We start from the raw sequence: 18,352 nt of genomic DNA on the forward strand, positions 1-18,352 counted from the left end.
TTTTCAACTCAAAACGCTCTGTAGGGGAATTTTAAACTCAAAACCATCTGAAAGGGTTTTAATTTTTTTTAAAAGCCATCTGGAGGAGGGGGATTTAAACTCAAAAACCCTCGTTAGCTTAGCTACGCTCAAAGAATTTTAGTGTGTAATTTGCTTCTTTTATATTGAAGAGGTATTTTTTAGCCTCAAAACCCTCTGAAGGGGGGGGGGTTTAAACTCAAACCCCCCTTTGGCTACGCTCATAGCATTTTCAGTGCGTAATTTGCTTTTTTTTCCTTTTTTTTTTTTTAAATTGAAGAGGTATTGTTCAGCTTCAAACCCCGCTGGCAGAGTGTCTTAAACTCGAAACCCCTTTTGGCTACGCTCATAGATTTTATAGTGTGTAATTTGCTTTTTTTATATTTAAGAGGTACTTTTTAGCTTCAAACCCTAACTGGAGAGGGTGGAGGTTAAACTCAAAACCCCTTTGGCATAGGATTTTGAGTGTGTAATTTGCTTTTTTTATATTGAGAGGGGATTTATCGTAAATTTTGGAGGCGGTTTTAAAGTGAAAATCTTCCTTAGCTGTTTTCTTGGAATTTGGGGATTGTCGTTTGCATTTATTTTTTTTTAGTTTTGTTAATAGAAGAGGGGGATTTAACTGCAAAACCCCTGGTAGGGGTTTTAAACTCAAAACCCCTGGTAAGGGATTTTAAACTCAAAACCCACAGGTAGAGGGATTTTTATCTCAAAACCCCCTGATAAGAGTTGTTTTTTTTTACTCAAAACCCTCTGGTAGGAGGTTTTAAACTCAAAACCCCTGGTAGGGGGTTTTAAACTCAAAACCCCCTGGTAGAGGGATTTTTATCTCAAAACCCCCTGATAGGGTTTTTTTGACTCAAAACCCTCTCGTAGGAGGTTTTAAACTCAAAACCCCCTGGTAGAGGGTTTTTAACTCAAAACCCTTCGGCTGTGCTGTGGTAAGTGATGATTTAGTATTAAAATCTCACCTAAATAAACAAAATTAAACCAAAAAATCAGTCACTGAATTTCGTTCCACCCCAAACCCCCCCTGGCTACGCCCATGATATATATATATATAGGCCTATATATATATGTATTATATAAGATAAGATAAATTGCGGAGTGGAGTAAAAATCCCCCCCCCCCACACCGAAAATATATGACATGCCATTTGTGGGCCGGTTTATATGATAATGCCCGGTCCGATTTTGATGCCCAGTCCGCCCGGCGCCTTCGACATTGTCACGGAGGTCACGGTCCGCCCCTGTAGGTTGGTATGAACATTTTTGTTAGTTAAAATATATTTTCCTGATTTTAATTTTTTTTAATCGAAAATTTCAAGAATATCATAGATCTAGATCTACTTAGATCTATCTTCAAAATCTATTGGCACCCCTCTAACTAGAGATCTAGATCTAGAAATCTAGATCTATAAGTGAGGTTCCCGCATTGAATAGTTGGATAGTTACAAGGAAGACGCGACTTAAAACATCTGGTAACAATATTATATACATCAACTCTTTGATCCCTTTTCCTTGCGAGTCATTAAAAACCCCGATTTTTATAAAAACAATTAGATCTATGTGATGCAGTTCCAAAATTATGTCCTTGTGCCCGGTAATGAAATATTAGATCTAATTAAAAGGATTAATGTACTAGATCTAGATACTTGATGACTGTCATTTTAGCGCAGTATTATCACTAGCCTGCAAAAATGGATATTTTTGGAGCAAATTGTAAACAAAAGGGGGAAAACACGTGGAATTGTCTACTTTCGCTTTCTCTCGACCAATCGACTGCAAGTGTCAATGCCTCAGTTTCAAATCATAACCAGGAATCTCCGCCATATTGGATTCGATTTGATTGTGAAAAAATGTCCCTTGACGGGCAATCTCTTCCTCAAATTCAAGTAGAGAATGTTATAGGTATGTTTTATTAGTACAATAGAACTGAAATCCACAATATTTTGATTAAACGGTCAACTATTATCTTCTTAGAGGCGTTTGTTTTCATGAATCGGGACCTACATTCCTCACCCCTGTGCCGAGAAAGGTTCCGGAGGCGTAAGAATACTATCATATCAATATTCCTACTCGGTATCATTACTGTCATTAGTGTTGTTACGAAATTTGTATTTTGTCAAGCTCTCACAATACTATCAATTTAAAGAATTAACTCTGTAATTAGATCGAGGGTCTACATACTACATGTAGATTGTATATATACAGTTATACACTAGTTCTAGTGACTGGTCGAGTCTACTCTACAATAATTGAATATAAAAATCTCCCCTCTAACTAAGCCGACTAAGGCCAAGGCTCTATTTATAATTGAATAACAAATGACAAATAAAAATGAACAATAAATAACAGACCTACTAGTAAATCAGAGTACTACTACTAGATTCTAGTACTACGAGTCTAGATTCTAGATCTGTATTATTACCAATCTTCCTTCAATTTCAGTTTCATTACGTTTTCATCATAGTATTCATACTGATCCCCCGTCTCTTCATCTTGATTAATTCTAAAGATCTTTTATCTAGAATCTAGATTAATTAGAAGAAGAAGTCCTAAGAACTTAAGAAGTAGATTATGATTAGTAGATCTAGAATCTAGATTAGCTAGATCTAAATTAAGATCAATATTCTATAATAATACTAATACTATATTATAGGTTCTAGAAGCTAGATTTATTAGATTTAGATCCATGCCATAGTGATAGTCATAGTAATTTAGACAATTTAGTTGTCAATACACTTGCAGTAGAATCTAGTTTTATTAGATTTAAATTTTAAACTAGACTATAGACACTATAGTAGATCTATTAAATTAATAATTAAATTCTATTATTATTTTATTATTTAGATTCTAGAGCTTTATGAGTTATCTATACTTTATACTGACACTGCCTATAGATTAGTATAGATTACTATAGTATAGATAGATAGATTTATTTTTTAGCACATTTAGGTCTAGGTTTCAGACTTGTATATTATGATTAACAATTGAATAATTCTACAAGAGTAGGTAAGAGTAAGGAGTCTTCCCTAAAATTAAAATTTATAGATTCTAATTATATGAAATCTAATTGATGCCTACAAAGTACATGTAACATTCCCTACATCTAGATCTAGATCAGGGGTGGGCAACCTTTTAGTATAGAAGGCCGCATTAAAAAAATTTGGGAATAAGGGCCACAGAAACAGAGGACCTTTCCTTTACACCATTAGCCCTATAGATTGCAAGGTGTGAAAGCGGAGCTTTATTTCTATATTATAGATTAAAATCAACTTCTATTTATGTAATGTTGAAGAGTCTCAGTGCATTTAAAAAAAAAAGGTAATTTCATATTACATATGGTGTAAAAGGAATTTGAGTAAACTATGGTGACATCCTTGTCGTTTGGTTTGCACACTGTCATGGAACAGGGTTCAAAACCTTCCCAGCTGCTATCCCTCGCCGCTATGCACGAGCTTCATTTCGTAATAACGTCTGAAATTTACTTCTCTCTATAAAAAACCCAGCTGATATTTGAAATCATTTTTTGCTGTTGTTTAATGTCTTTGTTTGACAGAAGCTTCTTAAAGTTTTCTATTCTTTAAGTCTTGTGCTGCATCACAGTCAGAGCATACAAGGATAGTGTACAATCATGTTTCTCCATTATGTTCTGCTTTTAATTTCAATGTATTCGTTTATCCTACAGGCTATCTAAGTTTCCCTCTTCTTCCTTTTGTCACCACAAGTAATATGCAAGTAAAAATAACTTTATAGGTGGAAAATTGCAGTGTGATGACTCCTGTGTCACCAAAACCTTTTTTTTTTAACCCATATTCTAGTTTTGATGAACTTTTATGACCCCCCCCCCCCAAAAAAAAAACAACACAAAAAACCCAGACTATTAGCTATAAATAAATAAGATATATATTGCATCCCTTAGACCTATTTGAGTAACAAAAATAAATGTCAGTTATGTCATTGCATAAATCACAAAAACTATTTTTCTTCTTTACAAGTAATTATTTGCTTTTCCTTTGAGAAACACGGATGAACTTGTCCTGAATATCTGAATATTTAGTAATTTACAAAAGATGCTTTTTAAAAAAGCATAATTTCTTGAGTCTATTTATATACATATATTAATTGATATTATTGCCATAAAAACTTTTTTTTTTTTTCAGATTATCATAACATATTCCATGTCAACTTAGATCCAAGTCTACAAATTCAAGGTCTTCACAGCTTACAAACTCTTCCAGATGGCACGACTGTGGCCTTCATTGACCCTTCGTTATTTGATTCCTCTCAAATATTTGACAGTGGGTCCATTGAAGTTCACCAGACTTTACCGGATGGAACTTTGGACTTACAGAATGTGAGCCCTTGCAACCTATTCATTTGTTTCTTACTATAATATGATTGTTTTCTTATTGGCATTACATTCAGCTAGGTTTGGAAAAATTGTTAAGGATGACCTGTATGGGGTTGATTTTTATTTTAATATTAGACCTTTTAGTCCTCTTAACTTAGTCTGAGATCTGCAATTGATTGTTAGTATCAAAGCATTAGGAGAATACTTGTCTAATGAGTTTGAAAAAAAAAATTCTGTTCAGTGTCACCAAGTTGTCTTGGAGCAGCCTACCATTATTGAACAGATTGGTGAACAATCGTCACTGCAGTCTCTTGATGTCAAGCCTCCTATAGGAAAGGTGAAAAATTATTCAGTAATAAATATCATTAGCTTTACAATTTTTTAATTATTTTTTTTTTTAAGTAGAGAAATGGTTTAATTTTAGTATTATATTTAATATCAAAGTTTAAAAAAAAAAAAGGTGACGTTTTTCCTTTGTGACCTTATGAGCAGATGATATAAGGCTATGTTTCTAGCTTCATTGGTTGTTAGGGTTGTCTTATGGCCTGCATTATGTCTTATTTCAGTTGAAATGGTGTAAAGTTCCCCTTTTAGACCTTGTGATATATGGGAAAGATGATGTAAAGGTCATCTGTTTGTGTGACCCATGGTTAATGAGGGTGTCATGTGACCATCATAACAACCAACTGCTTTTACTTTCCCCCAAATTTTGTCAGATACCCATAAGTGCTGGGTGGACTCAGAGGTGCCCTAAAGTTTAAATAAAAATCCCATTTTTCACCATGATTTGAACTTGGGATCCTCAGCCACCATTTGAAATGAAAGCTTTAAGAAATTTGTAGTCCAAAATATTCAAGCTCAAACTATTACTTGTAACAAATTGTTTTTCAGGGTCCATTTAACTGCAGTCTTTGTGATAAAATCTTCACTAAGTGGAACCAGTTGCAGAGACATCTGAAGACACATGATGAAGACAAACCATTTAGGTGATTCATTGTTTTAAATAGTTGTTTTTTTTTACTTGATTAAAATAACCTTTAAGTAACCCTTTTTTCTTTCTTTGACAATGTAGAACTGAAATAAACTTAGAACACCCATGACCAGCTGTCTCTTATCATTTGCAGGTGCAGCCAGTGTGGCGTCTCATTTAACATTGAAGAGAACCTCTTACTCCACATGGCCACCCATGTTGGCCCAGACAAAGAACCCATTTGCCCAGAGTGCGGTAAAAAGTTCTCTCGTGTGGCCAGCCTTAAGGCCCACATTATGATGCATGAGAGGGAGGAGAGCCTGATGTGTCCAGAGTGTGGGGATGAGTTCAGCTTGCAGGTCAGTGCAGTGCTAGAAGTTGGTTAAATATTATTTTAAAAGAAAAAAAAATTCAACGGATAAATGCATTGTCTAAAAGTCGATGTGGAACCTTTAGTATAGTGACGGTAAAATGTGTTGACCTGTAAAATTGGCTGTTTTTTTTTAAGTTGAAATTATTGTCTTCGCAAACAATCCTACACTCTTGAAACTTAGTAAGTACAATACATATTAATACAGTTTTTACATTTCTAAATAAATCAGACCTGCCTACTGTTACACAAAATGCGTATTTGTTATGCAAAATCTCCCAAAAAATGACCGCCAGTACGCAAATACAAATTTAACTTGTTCCGCATTTCGTAACATTTTTTTCCACTCTAGACTGACTAGCTTACGAGCGGTCATGGAGGTCACGCTAAGCCATCCAATGGGCGGGGAGAAAACAGAAAAGGTGGGGTGAACACGTTGTGTGCCCAGATCTATACTTTGATTGGTTCTTGAAAGATTTAGTCTAGAAATGAAAAACGCGAGAGTGGTGGGATCGGCGGATTGGTACCATTCATTTAGCTATTACCCCAAGGTGACTTTTTACAGTTCATAAGAAATTTATTATTTTGGAGCTTAAAAAAGTCGAATGCAAAAAAAAAAAAAAGATTTCTTGATTCCCGTATTCATAATAAGAAGAAAAATAGCGAAGCACTATTGATTAAAAAAAAACATATTATAGCTATTAGGTATATAGAGTCTAGATCTACTTATTATACAGGACTAGATCTACTTATTATATCTTAGATCTAGCTTGTAGTGGATCCACTGGATCGGTAACACTCACTTCAGATCTACTTCATCTACTTGATCTAGATTTAGATTTAATCATAATAACACGCACACGTTTTGAATTTAGGAGTGAAGTATGGTACTGAATTAGGTAGTTGTTATTTTTTGAGGGGTTAAAACAAATCTGATAGGTCATTGTGCTGGCTGCATAAGATCCTGGTAAATTCTTAGCCACAACAAAACATGCCATAACATCTGCTGCTTGGAAGGAAACTTTTCTTTAAGATAAGGAGATTTGGGTAGCTGTATTTTTATGTGTAGTAACATTGTAAACTTTTTTAAAACCCACAGCATCAGTTGGACAAACATATGTTGGAACATAGACAAGAAGGCATGCGGGTGTACCAGTGTCGGCAGTGCAACCAAGAGTACAGCAAGATGTCAGCATTGAAAGAACACATGAAGCAACACTACAGAGTCAAGTAAAAGCATCATCTTTTTTTTTTTTATCTTAACCCAGACCTGACTCAATAGAAACATGATATTTATACTTGAATATATATTTAGAAAAGAAAATTGTATTTTGGACTCCTTTAAGTAAGCATGGTTCTAATTGACTTAAATATGTGATGGCTGTTTGTGTGATGGTCTGTTGACACAATGGTTTTGAGTTTAATTAAACCATGCCTGTGGCCATCCTGTATGAGGATTGGCTAGGATGTAAACATTTTCATCTGACTGAGTGTGAAAACTTAACTAGTTTTCTCTAATCTTATGTTCCTTTAGTTAGGACAGATCTAAATTATTGTTGCCTAATTGTCTAAATACAATGAGTTGAGATAAGAAAAAAATGGATTAACTTAGATTTTGAATGAATGGATCCTTAATTCATTTTTTAAATTACTTTTGTACAATGTATATTTAGTGCTCACTGCACTATGGTCCAGTCTTTTTTGTGGACCAATGTGGGGAGGGGTATCTGCGAGAAGGTTGAGGTGCTCAGCAAACACAACTCAGCTTGAGTCGGGTCTCGAATTCGAGGCCCTTTATGGGTAAATAAGCAGTTTTTGCATCTCTGTCATGCATCCCACCATAAATAATAAAGTAAGTAATACATTTTAAAGGATTACTTTATTATATTTTGATATATTATGTGGAAATGTGATACTTTCATGAGTTTGTTTTTTCTTTCATTTATCTTTATATTCTATTTTGTTTATTCCAGAGCATCATTGCATCACAGAAATTACAAGAGAAATGTAGACAGGTCAGGATATAGCTATAAGTGTCGCACATGTCAGAAAACTTTCCAGAAACCCAGCCAATTAGAGCGTCACGAGAGAATTCATACAGGTATGTAGCACTTGCACATTGTTATAATACAGGTTACAGAGCATGCGTTTAATTTTAACTCATCATAACTTTTGTTGGAAAGAAAGAAAACATCCTTAAAGCAAAAGGTGAGAGAGAGTTTGTGATAACAAATAAACATTTCTCTTTATATATCAGTCGTTTTTTTTTCCACAGGTGAACGTCCCTTCAAGTGTAACACTTGTGACAGATCTTTCAACCAAAAAGGTGCACTCCAAATGCACATGACCAAACATACTGGTGCAAGGCCACACACCTGTACTTTTTGTCCCATGACCTTTGCACAGAAGGGAAATTTAAGGTCCCACATCCAGGTATTTAATGTCTGGATGGAAACGTCTAGATAGATGTAATGAAATGGTAACTGAGGACATAATTAATGGTTACTGTTAACTGGGGGAGTCAGCACAGATGTATCACGGCAATATTTATTAACCTATTAGCTCTTTCCGTAGTCGTGAACATATTCTCGTTTTTGTCCGAAACTGTTGTAGAATGTTTCTAAAATCCCCTATTCAATATACTTGCTTTAAACTTTTTAAATAAAAGATTTCTTCTAGTCTCGTTGCAAGCGTGATTACAAATCATTGTGGAGCTTACCAATTGTATTTTTAGTAAAATCAGAAAGATTTTTGTAGCTAGAAATAATTTTTCAAACAAGCAGGCCCATAGCCCCTAGTGTTTAAGCCCCCACCTGGGAAAATTTGTATTTTTGAAGCTTTTTTTTTTATATCCCAAGGTATTAAAAGTATATATTTTTTGAAACTAGACATATTGTTCTATTTTTTATTGTTTGTTAATTTATCAGTATTAGATTTCAAATTTGATTATTTTTCAAAAAAAATATTTTTCAGGATTTTTAAAATTCGGTTACCACTCTTTGCTTAAGCTTGGGAAGTGTTTTTCCTAACTGGAAATAGGAGCTATTGGGTTAAAGTAAAGGGCAATCTCATCAAGCCAAAAAGAAAAAAAATGAGTTCAATAAAACTATAGACTAGACTAAAATGTTCAATTTTTTTTTTTTTTTTTCATACTTGCTTATTGTTTCCAGAAAGTTCACACGCTAAACAAAGATGAACATGGAATGGTTTTTGAATGTGCTGAGTGCAGCTGTATGTTCCGCAGGCTGGGCTCTCTGAATGCTCATATCAGCAGAGTTCATGCCGATCCAGGTGTAAGTGTCAGCTTTAGGGATCATAGCTTTTATACTGATAATAAAATGACTTCATTTTGAAACTTGTAATAATAGGTTAAAGATGTCTTTTCTATATTCTACTTATATTAGTGCACTGCCATGTTATTGTTAAACTTATAACTTTTTTGTTTGTTATCAAAATGTTATAAAATATTGAATTGAAGGGAAATGAATGCCCTTTTTATATAATACAAATTAATTTTTATAGGAACCCAGATTATTTTAAATTTTAAAAAATCACCAATTCTAAACCTAGTCAAGACCTAGAAACTAGATCTAGGAAATATTTTATAATCCAAATTAAATATAAATTATTTTGTATGATGTTTATCCATATTTACACAAAATTTTACAAATAACACCCTTAAAAATTCATAAATTAGAAATCTAGAGATTATTATCCAAAGTCACTACCATAGGAAAATGGTAATAGAGAAAATTTAGGTACCCTGCTTTAAACACATCATACTCGTTCATAACCAAAGAAAGGGGGAAAATCTGGATATTTAACAAAAGGAACCTATTGAAGATGATAAAAGAAAAGAATTAACTCGTTTTATATATTTGCTTTTTTTTTTTTAATTAAACTTTTTTTTTTTCTTCAAAGTACTTCAGTTGTAAAGATGAATCAAACTGATGTGATTCAGTAAGGTTTTTGTAGCCATTGTTTGTTAGATTCTTTTACAAGAGAATATTCTATCCTAAGATGTCCATTTTCATATTTATAGGATTCAAATCAAGCCACAGTCCAGGACATCAAGGTGCCTCTGCAGTCGCACTCACTACACCACTTGCAAGACATCAGTGACTCCTCTATGATGCAGGAGGTCCTGGGTTTGGATCAAGCAGGTCTTAATGGTGGTTCACTGGTGGATTCACATGGTATTCATGGGTCACTGGATCAGGTTAGAGAGAAACTTTAAAAGCTGGTTTCTACACAACCAAATATGTTATAGCATTAGGACTTTTAGAGGAATCATGTCGTAAACATAAGTCTTTTTCATATGGAAAGAAAAGATAACTATAAAATAAAAAATATTACATAAATAAAATGAAGACCAAGTCAGGAATTAATTTCATAGACAAATTAAAATTCATAATTATTTTTCTACATGTACTGATTTTAGAATAGATAAGGGTTCTATAAGTTTAGATGGTTGTTGTTTTTTATGGTTAATATTAAAAAGATTTCTGGCTCAGCAATAAATCAATACTTATTTCATCAGTGAACCAACATGTTAATGCTTTTTTTCTTATCCACCGTCTTAAGGGAGCTTCAGATATTTTACAGCAAGCGTTGGAGAACAGTGGTCTCCAGAATACGGTGGAGGATGACCATGACACTGATAAAGAAGGATCCGGCTTGGTTAACATGACATCCTCCAGGTCTGGCCTCCCTGGGACAGGTGGTCTTCGATCTGGTGGACATTTGACCAGGTTGGGGACCATGACCATTCAGGATTCAGCCACAGGTCTGCTGAAGAGGCATTACATTAGAAAGGTAAAGATATTGATCTTCTCTCTGAGGTGTTCTTCCTTCAACACTTTAATACCATGCAGCCTTGCTAATAACTGAATGTATTCCAGCAAGCCCAAAGTGGGTCGGTCAGTTAATTGTACAAAAGAAACATTTTTTTTTTTACTCATATGATTCATTGCTTTTAAACTGTTATTAATTATCCTGTTTTTTTTTTTGTTGTTACTTGCTTTGTAATTGTGGATAATTTGTATTTACCCTTTACTACATATTAAATGCCAGTTCAATTATAACAGGTTAAACAAAAATAAACGAGTTAATGTACTTAACTATAATTTATTAACAGATGAAGGGTGATTGTCTAAGTCCAAATATTGTCATCTAACTATAACAAATTAATATTTATGCCTGCAGTCCTAATACTAGATTGAGCACATGCTGTTACTTTTATGTGTTCTTCTCTGAAATCTCATAATTCTGTGTGCCACATCACTCATTTTACCATCTCTAAACTAAAGTGCTCATTTCTGTATTTAGTCTACTCTATCAAACAAGTGACTTTTTTTCCGTAACATTGGGGAGAAAAGTTTTTATTTGTCACCTAGTTCCAGTAACTGCGTCACGTGTAAGTGAGGATCAAATAGAAATAATTCTCCCTCTGTAACATCTTTTCAGTGAATGTAACAAAGGAAAAGTCTTTCAATGATGTCTAGTCTAGTAGGTTGTTGATTCAATGCATGTGTGTAACACTCAATGTGTGGTTGAATGCCATCAACCGCTTAGTTACTTATCAAGGGGGCTCAAGCTGGAATAACACTGTAAGCTAGGAAATTAGAATTGGGGTTGGACTCCAGCTTAGTTTTGTTGGGTCAGACCCTAAGGAACTTCAGAAACTTAAACCCAGATACCTCCTCCCCACACAAGAGGTTAGACCAGAACACACTGAACATTCTTTAGCATGAAAGATCTGTTATACATAAGCAAAGAAGAACATTTTTGACAAAATAAATTCTTGTTGTTTAATTGACTACCATTTGGATTTAAGACAAGTTAAGTCTTGATAGGCATTAATAAACAATAAAATCATCAATTTTTCATCTTAAAGGTGGGAGGAGGCAAAAACCTACATGTTTTTTATTCATTCTATCTTTTCATATGTTAGATTCACAAGCTTAATTGACATTGAGCTGGCCTGGGACATTGATCTTTTTTTTTTTTTTTGTCTTTTTACAAGAATTTTTTTTTATCTCATCCTAAAAGATGTATGGTTTTGTTTGTTTTAGGTAAACGGCATCCGGTGGCACCAATGTACTTACTGCAGTAAAGAGTTTAAGAAGCCCAGTGACCTTGTTCGCCACATACGCATCCACACCCACGAGAAGCCCTACAAGTGTACACAGTGTTTCCGTGCCTTTGCTGTGAAGAGCACCCTGACAGCACACATCAAGACTCACACGGGGGTCAAAGAGTTCAGGTGTGAGGTGTGCAGCAAAATGTTTTCTACACAAGGCAGCCTCAAAGTTCACTTACGTTTACACACAGGTTGGTTGAAAGTGCTCGGCTTATAAGCTCTTTTTACCTTTATGAAAGCCAAGGAGAACCCATGTCTTTGTGCTTTTATGCTGTATTTGCTATCCTATTGTTGATATCATTTCCTTTTTCTTCAATCTTTTCTATCTTTCTAAATCTACTCAATATCTTGATGTTTATTCTATCGTAGATCAATAACTTAATTATTTCTACTTTTTCATTTGAAATTGTATCATCACTTAATAGATATCTTGTCTTACAGATTTATTATATATATATATATATATATATATATATATTATAATTATTTTTATTAATGTTTGTTATGCTGTTTTTAAATATTTATTCTTAGTACCTAGTGAAAAGTCACTCATACCTTATTGAGAATAGTTATGGATCCTTCAAATAACACCAAAAAAAAAACTTTTAGAATACATCATTACAGTAAACCTTCCTGTTTGTTTATAATTAAGAAATTTTGCTTTTTTTGTTACACTAAATTGTAAAATCTATAAGTAAAAGTTTCTAATAGAAGAATAATTTTTTTGTAGGTGCTAAACCATTCGCTTGCACTCAGTGTGATAAAAAATTCCGCACTTCTGCTCATTGCAAGTCACACATACAGTCACACTTTAAAGATGTAGACATAGCCCCTCGGCCTCGCCGATCGTTCAAAAGAGAGGCACGCAATGATTCTTTATTGTCAGACATTCCTCTCCAGGAGCCTATTCTTATTACAGATTCAGGTATGATGATGTATCATTTTTACCATTTATTGCCTTTTAAGATGATGTCAACATTATGTTATATCTTTAAAAAAAAAAGGTGGAATAATATAAAGGAGATTTCAAAACTATTTGACCATTTAGAAAATGGAATGATCTTAAAGCAACTATATCCCCAATAATATTTTCATATTTTAATTTTGATAATCAAAACAGTGTTATTGCTAAATAAATGTCTTTCTGCTCCCATTTTTTTTTTAACTATCTCTGAGAATAAAAATTGCTAAAACTCAGTATAATAATTATAGTAGGACACATTGTTTAGCATAATGTTATTAATAGATTGTGAATTCCATGACAACTTCTACCTGTTAGCTTTTAACCATTTCTTGAATTATTAAAGTACAAGAGAAGAAAATGTCTTGTCTGTATGTGTAGGTTTGATCCAACAAGCCCCGAGAAACTCCATGTTTCCACCATTTACGAGTGAGAGTGGCCATCCTGACAGACCATACAAGTGCCATCATTGCCGTCGAGGATTCAAAAAGTCCAGTCACTTAAAGCAACATGTTCGGTCACATACAGGTGAAAATTAGGGACATTTTTTGATTTTGTGTAATTCCTATTCATGTTTACCATAAAGGCACATTTGCCCCCCAACAGCATAACTTTGTAAACAACATAGTCTTTAGGTACTTTTTCCTCCTTTCTTGTCAACATAGTCTCAGTAGACGTCGGCCAAATTCACTTTTAGATTCTTTTAATTTATTTCATGTCCTAAGCAAGTACGAAAATATCGGCTTAGTGGCATTGTGATATTTTGAATATTGTTTACTTTTTCTTCTTATAGCAATTTTTTTTGTTTTAAAGAGCAAATATTTTGTTCTTAAGTTACTGTTTTAATATATAGTTACTGATTTAATATATAGTTACTGTTTTAATATATAGTTACTGTTTTAATATATAGTTACTGTTTTAATATATAGTTACTGATTTAATATATATATATATATATATATATATATGAGAATTTTCATCCTTTGTTGTAATTATCATTCCAGGTGAAAAACCTTACCGGTGCAATCTTTGCCAAAGGTCGTTTGTTTCCAGCGGAGTGCTTAAAGCCCATTCCCGCACCCACTCTGGTGAGAAATCTTACAAATGTGTAGTCTGTGATGCCATGTTCACAACGGGCGGCAGCCTCAAACGACACATGTCTACACACAGTGAAGTCCGCCCGTTCATGTGCCCCTATTGCCAGAAGACTTTCAAGACATCTGTGAATTGTAAAAAGCACATGAAGACACACAGGTAATCATTTTTTGTAGAGGAATATTTGAAACTGTGATCTTGTAGATGTCTCTCTCAATATATACATTACAGTTGGAAGTATTAAATTTTCCAAGGCCCAAAAGCTTAGACTGAGTATTAGTTCAGCATGTACACAATTTGTGCTGGGCAGAGAAAATATTATTCAGTGTTTTTTTCCCAGAAAAATTATGGCTAGGTGACTTTTTCAGTACATGGATCAAATGTTAGGATCTCAATCCCCACTGGGCTCAGACAAACCGCATGCTTCATTGCATTCAAGAAAATTTTAAGGCCTGCATAGTTACAGCTTAGATCAGTTTGCCATCTCAATTCTTGTTTTTATGTCTGTTATGTTCTCATGGCGCCTTGAACCTGTTATGTTTGTGTTAACAGTGATATATATATTATATTATTATTATTATATTATTATTATTATGAGAAAAAAAATCCAATCTGGTGAATACTAACTACAAAATACAGCAGGGATACTGTATGTTCAACTTTTTTTTTGAAGGCATGAACTCGCCATGCAGCACTATCAAACTGTGAAGGAAGGGGAGGGAACTGTCACCATTGGAGATGGAGCAGACGTGAAAGACGATGATGAGGCTGAGATTGTGGAGGAAGATGGACTGACTGGTGCACAGGCCCTGGCAGACCTGGATGTGCTCCAGGAGCATGAGATTGGTCACACTACAACTGTTACACAGCCTGACCTCCAGGTCAGAAAATGGGGAGGGGGGGCACTATGAAATAAAGCTCATGACTAAAACAATAGTTGGGGTTCAAGACTGCAGTTTAATTGTTAAGAACAATATAACAACAAAAAATTACTGATAAAGTGTATTTTTATTTGGTTTTTAAAAGTTGCTGGCATAATTTAATTAGCTATAATAAAATACATAATACACAAACATGATGACCAAATGTAAGATACTTCTGTTCATTTTAAATAAAAGTACCAACATATGTTCATTCACTACAGACTGCAAGAATACACCTTGTCTTCTATAGCTTTTCCTTGAAAACAAGCTCTGCTTTCATAGTACAATTTCCCTTCTAAATTTAGAAGCTCTGTGGACAAAATAAGTGGCCAGCGCTACCTACAACTGCCATTACTTTTTAAAACACTAACTATTTACCCAGTTGAACTGGATAGATATTTAAGGGTGACACAAAATACCCAGTCTTTGCCAAAAATATAAATTCTAAGTGCTTAAACCTTTCTGTCATCACATAAACCAGAATATTTTGAAGTAACTAGTATGTTTTATTATCAACCATCCATGTGTGTAAACAGTATCATTGCTTTTTACATTTTGTTTATTTAAGATGCAATCTACTTTAAATTGAAAATCATCAGTAACTTTTTTTTCTGTTCATTTCAGTCTGTGGATTTGGGTCACCCTGACCTGCAGACAGGGGGAGTGAGTGGTGAGACCATGTCAATAGACTCAAGCCTGCAACAGGTAAGGGGTGGGGTGTGCTCTGTTTCTCACTCAATTCTCTTCATCTCTCTATTGATCCAAAGTGTTAGTGGGTGGAGAGATGGCATCCCTGATTATGTTTTGGGTACATTTGTTTCATCTCCATTGAAAACGGGCCTTTGTAGATTTATGAAATTTTGTTTGAAGGAATGCAGTAGTATTACATCTTCACCTCATTGAGTCATTATATTTATCTTTGAACTTCAACCTTGGCTTTTTATTATATTTGACATTTTTCTTTCTTTTTATTTTTCTTTTCCACACCATATTTGATAAGTTTTTTGTCTTGCTTTCTTGTGTTTGTTACTGATACATGTTATTATGGCTATTGGTGCCCCTCTTGTTCTTTTTTTTTTTTGTAAAATTCAGGGCATCCACCAAAGTTCTAGCCCTGTCGTTAAATTTTGTATAGATCTATCTCTTTCCTTCTTGTAACATTTTATTATACATTATACAACAGTATACATTATACAGTTAAATATCATTTTCTTGGTGAACTATCAGTAAACTCGGCTTGATTTTATTTATGAACAATCTTGACCTGGAACAAGGTTGAAATTGAGTGGAAATCTAAAACCAAAATGACCAACATTTGATAGCTTCTTGGCTTTGAAAAAAATGCATGTTGAGTTCATGATCATGTGATTTTATTTTGTCAAACTGCCATAATCTTCCTAGATTAATTGGAATTGTTAATTGGAAATTGTCAAACTATAGAAGTTTTAGGTTGGACTAAGTTCTTGGTATGACCAATTCCTGTGTATTTCAGATGCTAGGCTCCCACTTTACTCTGGTCAACCAGCAGCCATTTGTCCAGCTGACCACACAGAGCAACCAGCCCACCATGCAAGAGGAGAAAATGAACAGAGAGTCTGATGGTGCTATCCCTAGGGTAAGATAACTCAGTTTTCCAGTGCTTATTACAGCTTGTGTGTTCTTACTGCAGCATGTGCATTGACAAGAGTTACATCCCTTTAGTTATTTATTGCAGATTTGAATTTATATGTGAACATTTGTTAAACACAATACAAAAATTTAGGATGTAATCAAAAGGAATATAGTTAACAAACCAAATAAATAAAATAATTTGCATGTAAAACATTTTGTCTTTAACATTTTGCTGAAATGGTGTCTTCTATAAATTGCCAGGTGACAGTACACTTGGAAAGCCAAATGAACCCACTAGTCAACTCTTCATTGGCTCAGCCTATGAGCGGTTCCACTGCAACACAGTTTACATATCAGGTCAGATTGCTTTCCTTAGAATGTTAAACTTGTTTGAAGTATATAGGCCAGTGACAGTGTTGTTAAGACAATTGTTCTAACACAGTGATGCTCAAACTACGGCCCGCGGGCCAGATGACGTAGTTAAGACCGGCCCGCCAAAACATCAGCACAAAAGATAGGAAATAGAAAAAAATTAAAAAAGGTTGAAAACCTTGCACATATGCGAAAACCATTGCTGGGTATGATCACAATGTTTACAAGAACTTAATTTAGTGGAAAAACTTTCAGTTACAAGACGCCTGAAACCATTGTTGCATATTGACTTATGGGTGTAAGTAGATCTACACTAATCTACAGCATACATGGGATTGTGATAAAACTATTTAAAATGGTTTAGTCTCTATTTCTTTTTTTTTTTATTATCTTTCATTAATGTGGCCCGCGACACGAGTGTCGGAAATTAAAATGGCCCGCAGGCCGTATGAGGTTGGGCACCACTGTTCTAACAAATACATCAAGTCAAAGTTGTTGTTTTTTTTTGTTGATCTTAGCTGCAGAATTAATTTTTATGTTCCAAGACTTAAATATCAGTTGAGACTTAGGTCCAAGAAGTTTTTTTTTGAAGGTTTTGAAATTGTATGCTCACACAAAATAATGTAGCAGTGCATTGTACACATTCAGTCTAATATTGAAACTAGACATAGTAGGAAAAAACTAGGCTACCATGTACAAGTTAATAGAGATTGATGTCTTAACCATAAGTGCAAGATATAAATTACATTTGTTAGAAGTTCAGATTTTTTTGTTGAGTTTCTAAGTTCAATGCCTAAAGTGACAATGTATAGATTTGTAGCTTTGTGTTTACAATAGAAGCTCAAATTCTAACAGTGCAATTGTTATACATTTATTTATTTTCTTTTAAGCCAAGGAACTGGAAAAATAATATAACTGATGAAATGTCCCTAAAGTTTGACCAGCAACAGCAGATTTTTATCACGTGAGTTTACCAACTTTCCTATCCTACATTCTTAACTTTCTAAGGCCATGTTATGTTCCTGGTCAATTCTGGCATTGACACACTCAATGAAATAGATTTCATGTTGGACTTGTTGAGCACCTGTTTATCAAAGTCAAATTCTGTAATCTGATATAATAGAATATTCTTTTTTAGCTCCCCTTTGTGTTCACATAAATTATCTGGAATTTTAGACCCTCACCTGGGATGTTTTAAGCCTGTTGTGTGGCAGCCCTGTTTTAGTTATAAATTACATAGCCTTCCAATATCTTTTTTTTTTTTAGTTTGTAAAAAGAAATATAACGAGGTGTATAATATTTTTAAGAAAATGTTTTTAAATATTACACTTTTTTTTTTTCAAGCTCATACAACTTTGTTCATAAATCTATGTGAGAAGATGTTAATTTGTTCTAAGTGATTACCTATTACAATAATGAAACTGGTGTTCTATTTATTTTTTACAAAAGAAGACTTCCATTGAAAATACTAAACTTTTTTTTTCTGATGATCATTGATTAATAATCATGGATTGACAATCAAATAAAATCTTTA

At 33.9% G+C, this 18,352-nt stretch overlaps 1 protein-coding gene across 1 annotated transcript in view; it reads left to right on the forward strand.

Annotated features, from left to right (window-relative positions):
- Positions 1-1,840: 1,840 nt before the first annotated feature.
- Positions 1,841-18,352, forward strand: part of LOC106063759 (zinc finger protein 236-like) — a 39,356-nt gene continuing 22,844 nt past the window's right edge. The window contains exons 1-20 of the mRNA XM_056034493.1: positions 1,841-1,928; positions 4,184-4,377; positions 4,616-4,711; positions 5,266-5,360; positions 5,499-5,703; positions 6,814-6,944; positions 7,688-7,815; positions 7,990-8,147; positions 8,885-9,007; positions 9,757-9,933; positions 10,299-10,529; positions 11,789-12,047; positions 12,587-12,781; positions 13,199-13,345; positions 13,822-14,071; positions 14,586-14,793; positions 15,460-15,540; positions 16,328-16,450; positions 16,708-16,803; positions 17,709-17,782. Of these exons, the coding sequence (XP_055890468.1) occupies positions 1,877-1,928; positions 4,184-4,377; positions 4,616-4,711; positions 5,266-5,360; positions 5,499-5,703; positions 6,814-6,944; positions 7,688-7,815; positions 7,990-8,147; positions 8,885-9,007; positions 9,757-9,933; positions 10,299-10,529; positions 11,789-12,047; positions 12,587-12,781; positions 13,199-13,345; positions 13,822-14,071; positions 14,586-14,793; positions 15,460-15,540; positions 16,328-16,450; positions 16,708-16,803; positions 17,709-17,782 (3,023 nt within the window). The 5' untranslated portion in view covers positions 1,841-1,876. The remainder of the gene's footprint in view (positions 1,929-4,183; positions 4,378-4,615; positions 4,712-5,265; positions 5,361-5,498; positions 5,704-6,813; positions 6,945-7,687; positions 7,816-7,989; positions 8,148-8,884; positions 9,008-9,756; positions 9,934-10,298; positions 10,530-11,788; positions 12,048-12,586; positions 12,782-13,198; positions 13,346-13,821; positions 14,072-14,585; positions 14,794-15,459; positions 15,541-16,327; positions 16,451-16,707; positions 16,804-17,708; positions 17,783-18,352) is intronic.

Source organism: Biomphalaria glabrata, chromosome 7 (genome assembly GCF_947242115.1).
Source record: "Biomphalaria glabrata chromosome 7, xgBioGlab47.1, whole genome shotgun sequence".
NCBI classification, from domain to species: Eukaryota; Metazoa; Mollusca; class Gastropoda; family Planorbidae; genus Biomphalaria; species Biomphalaria glabrata.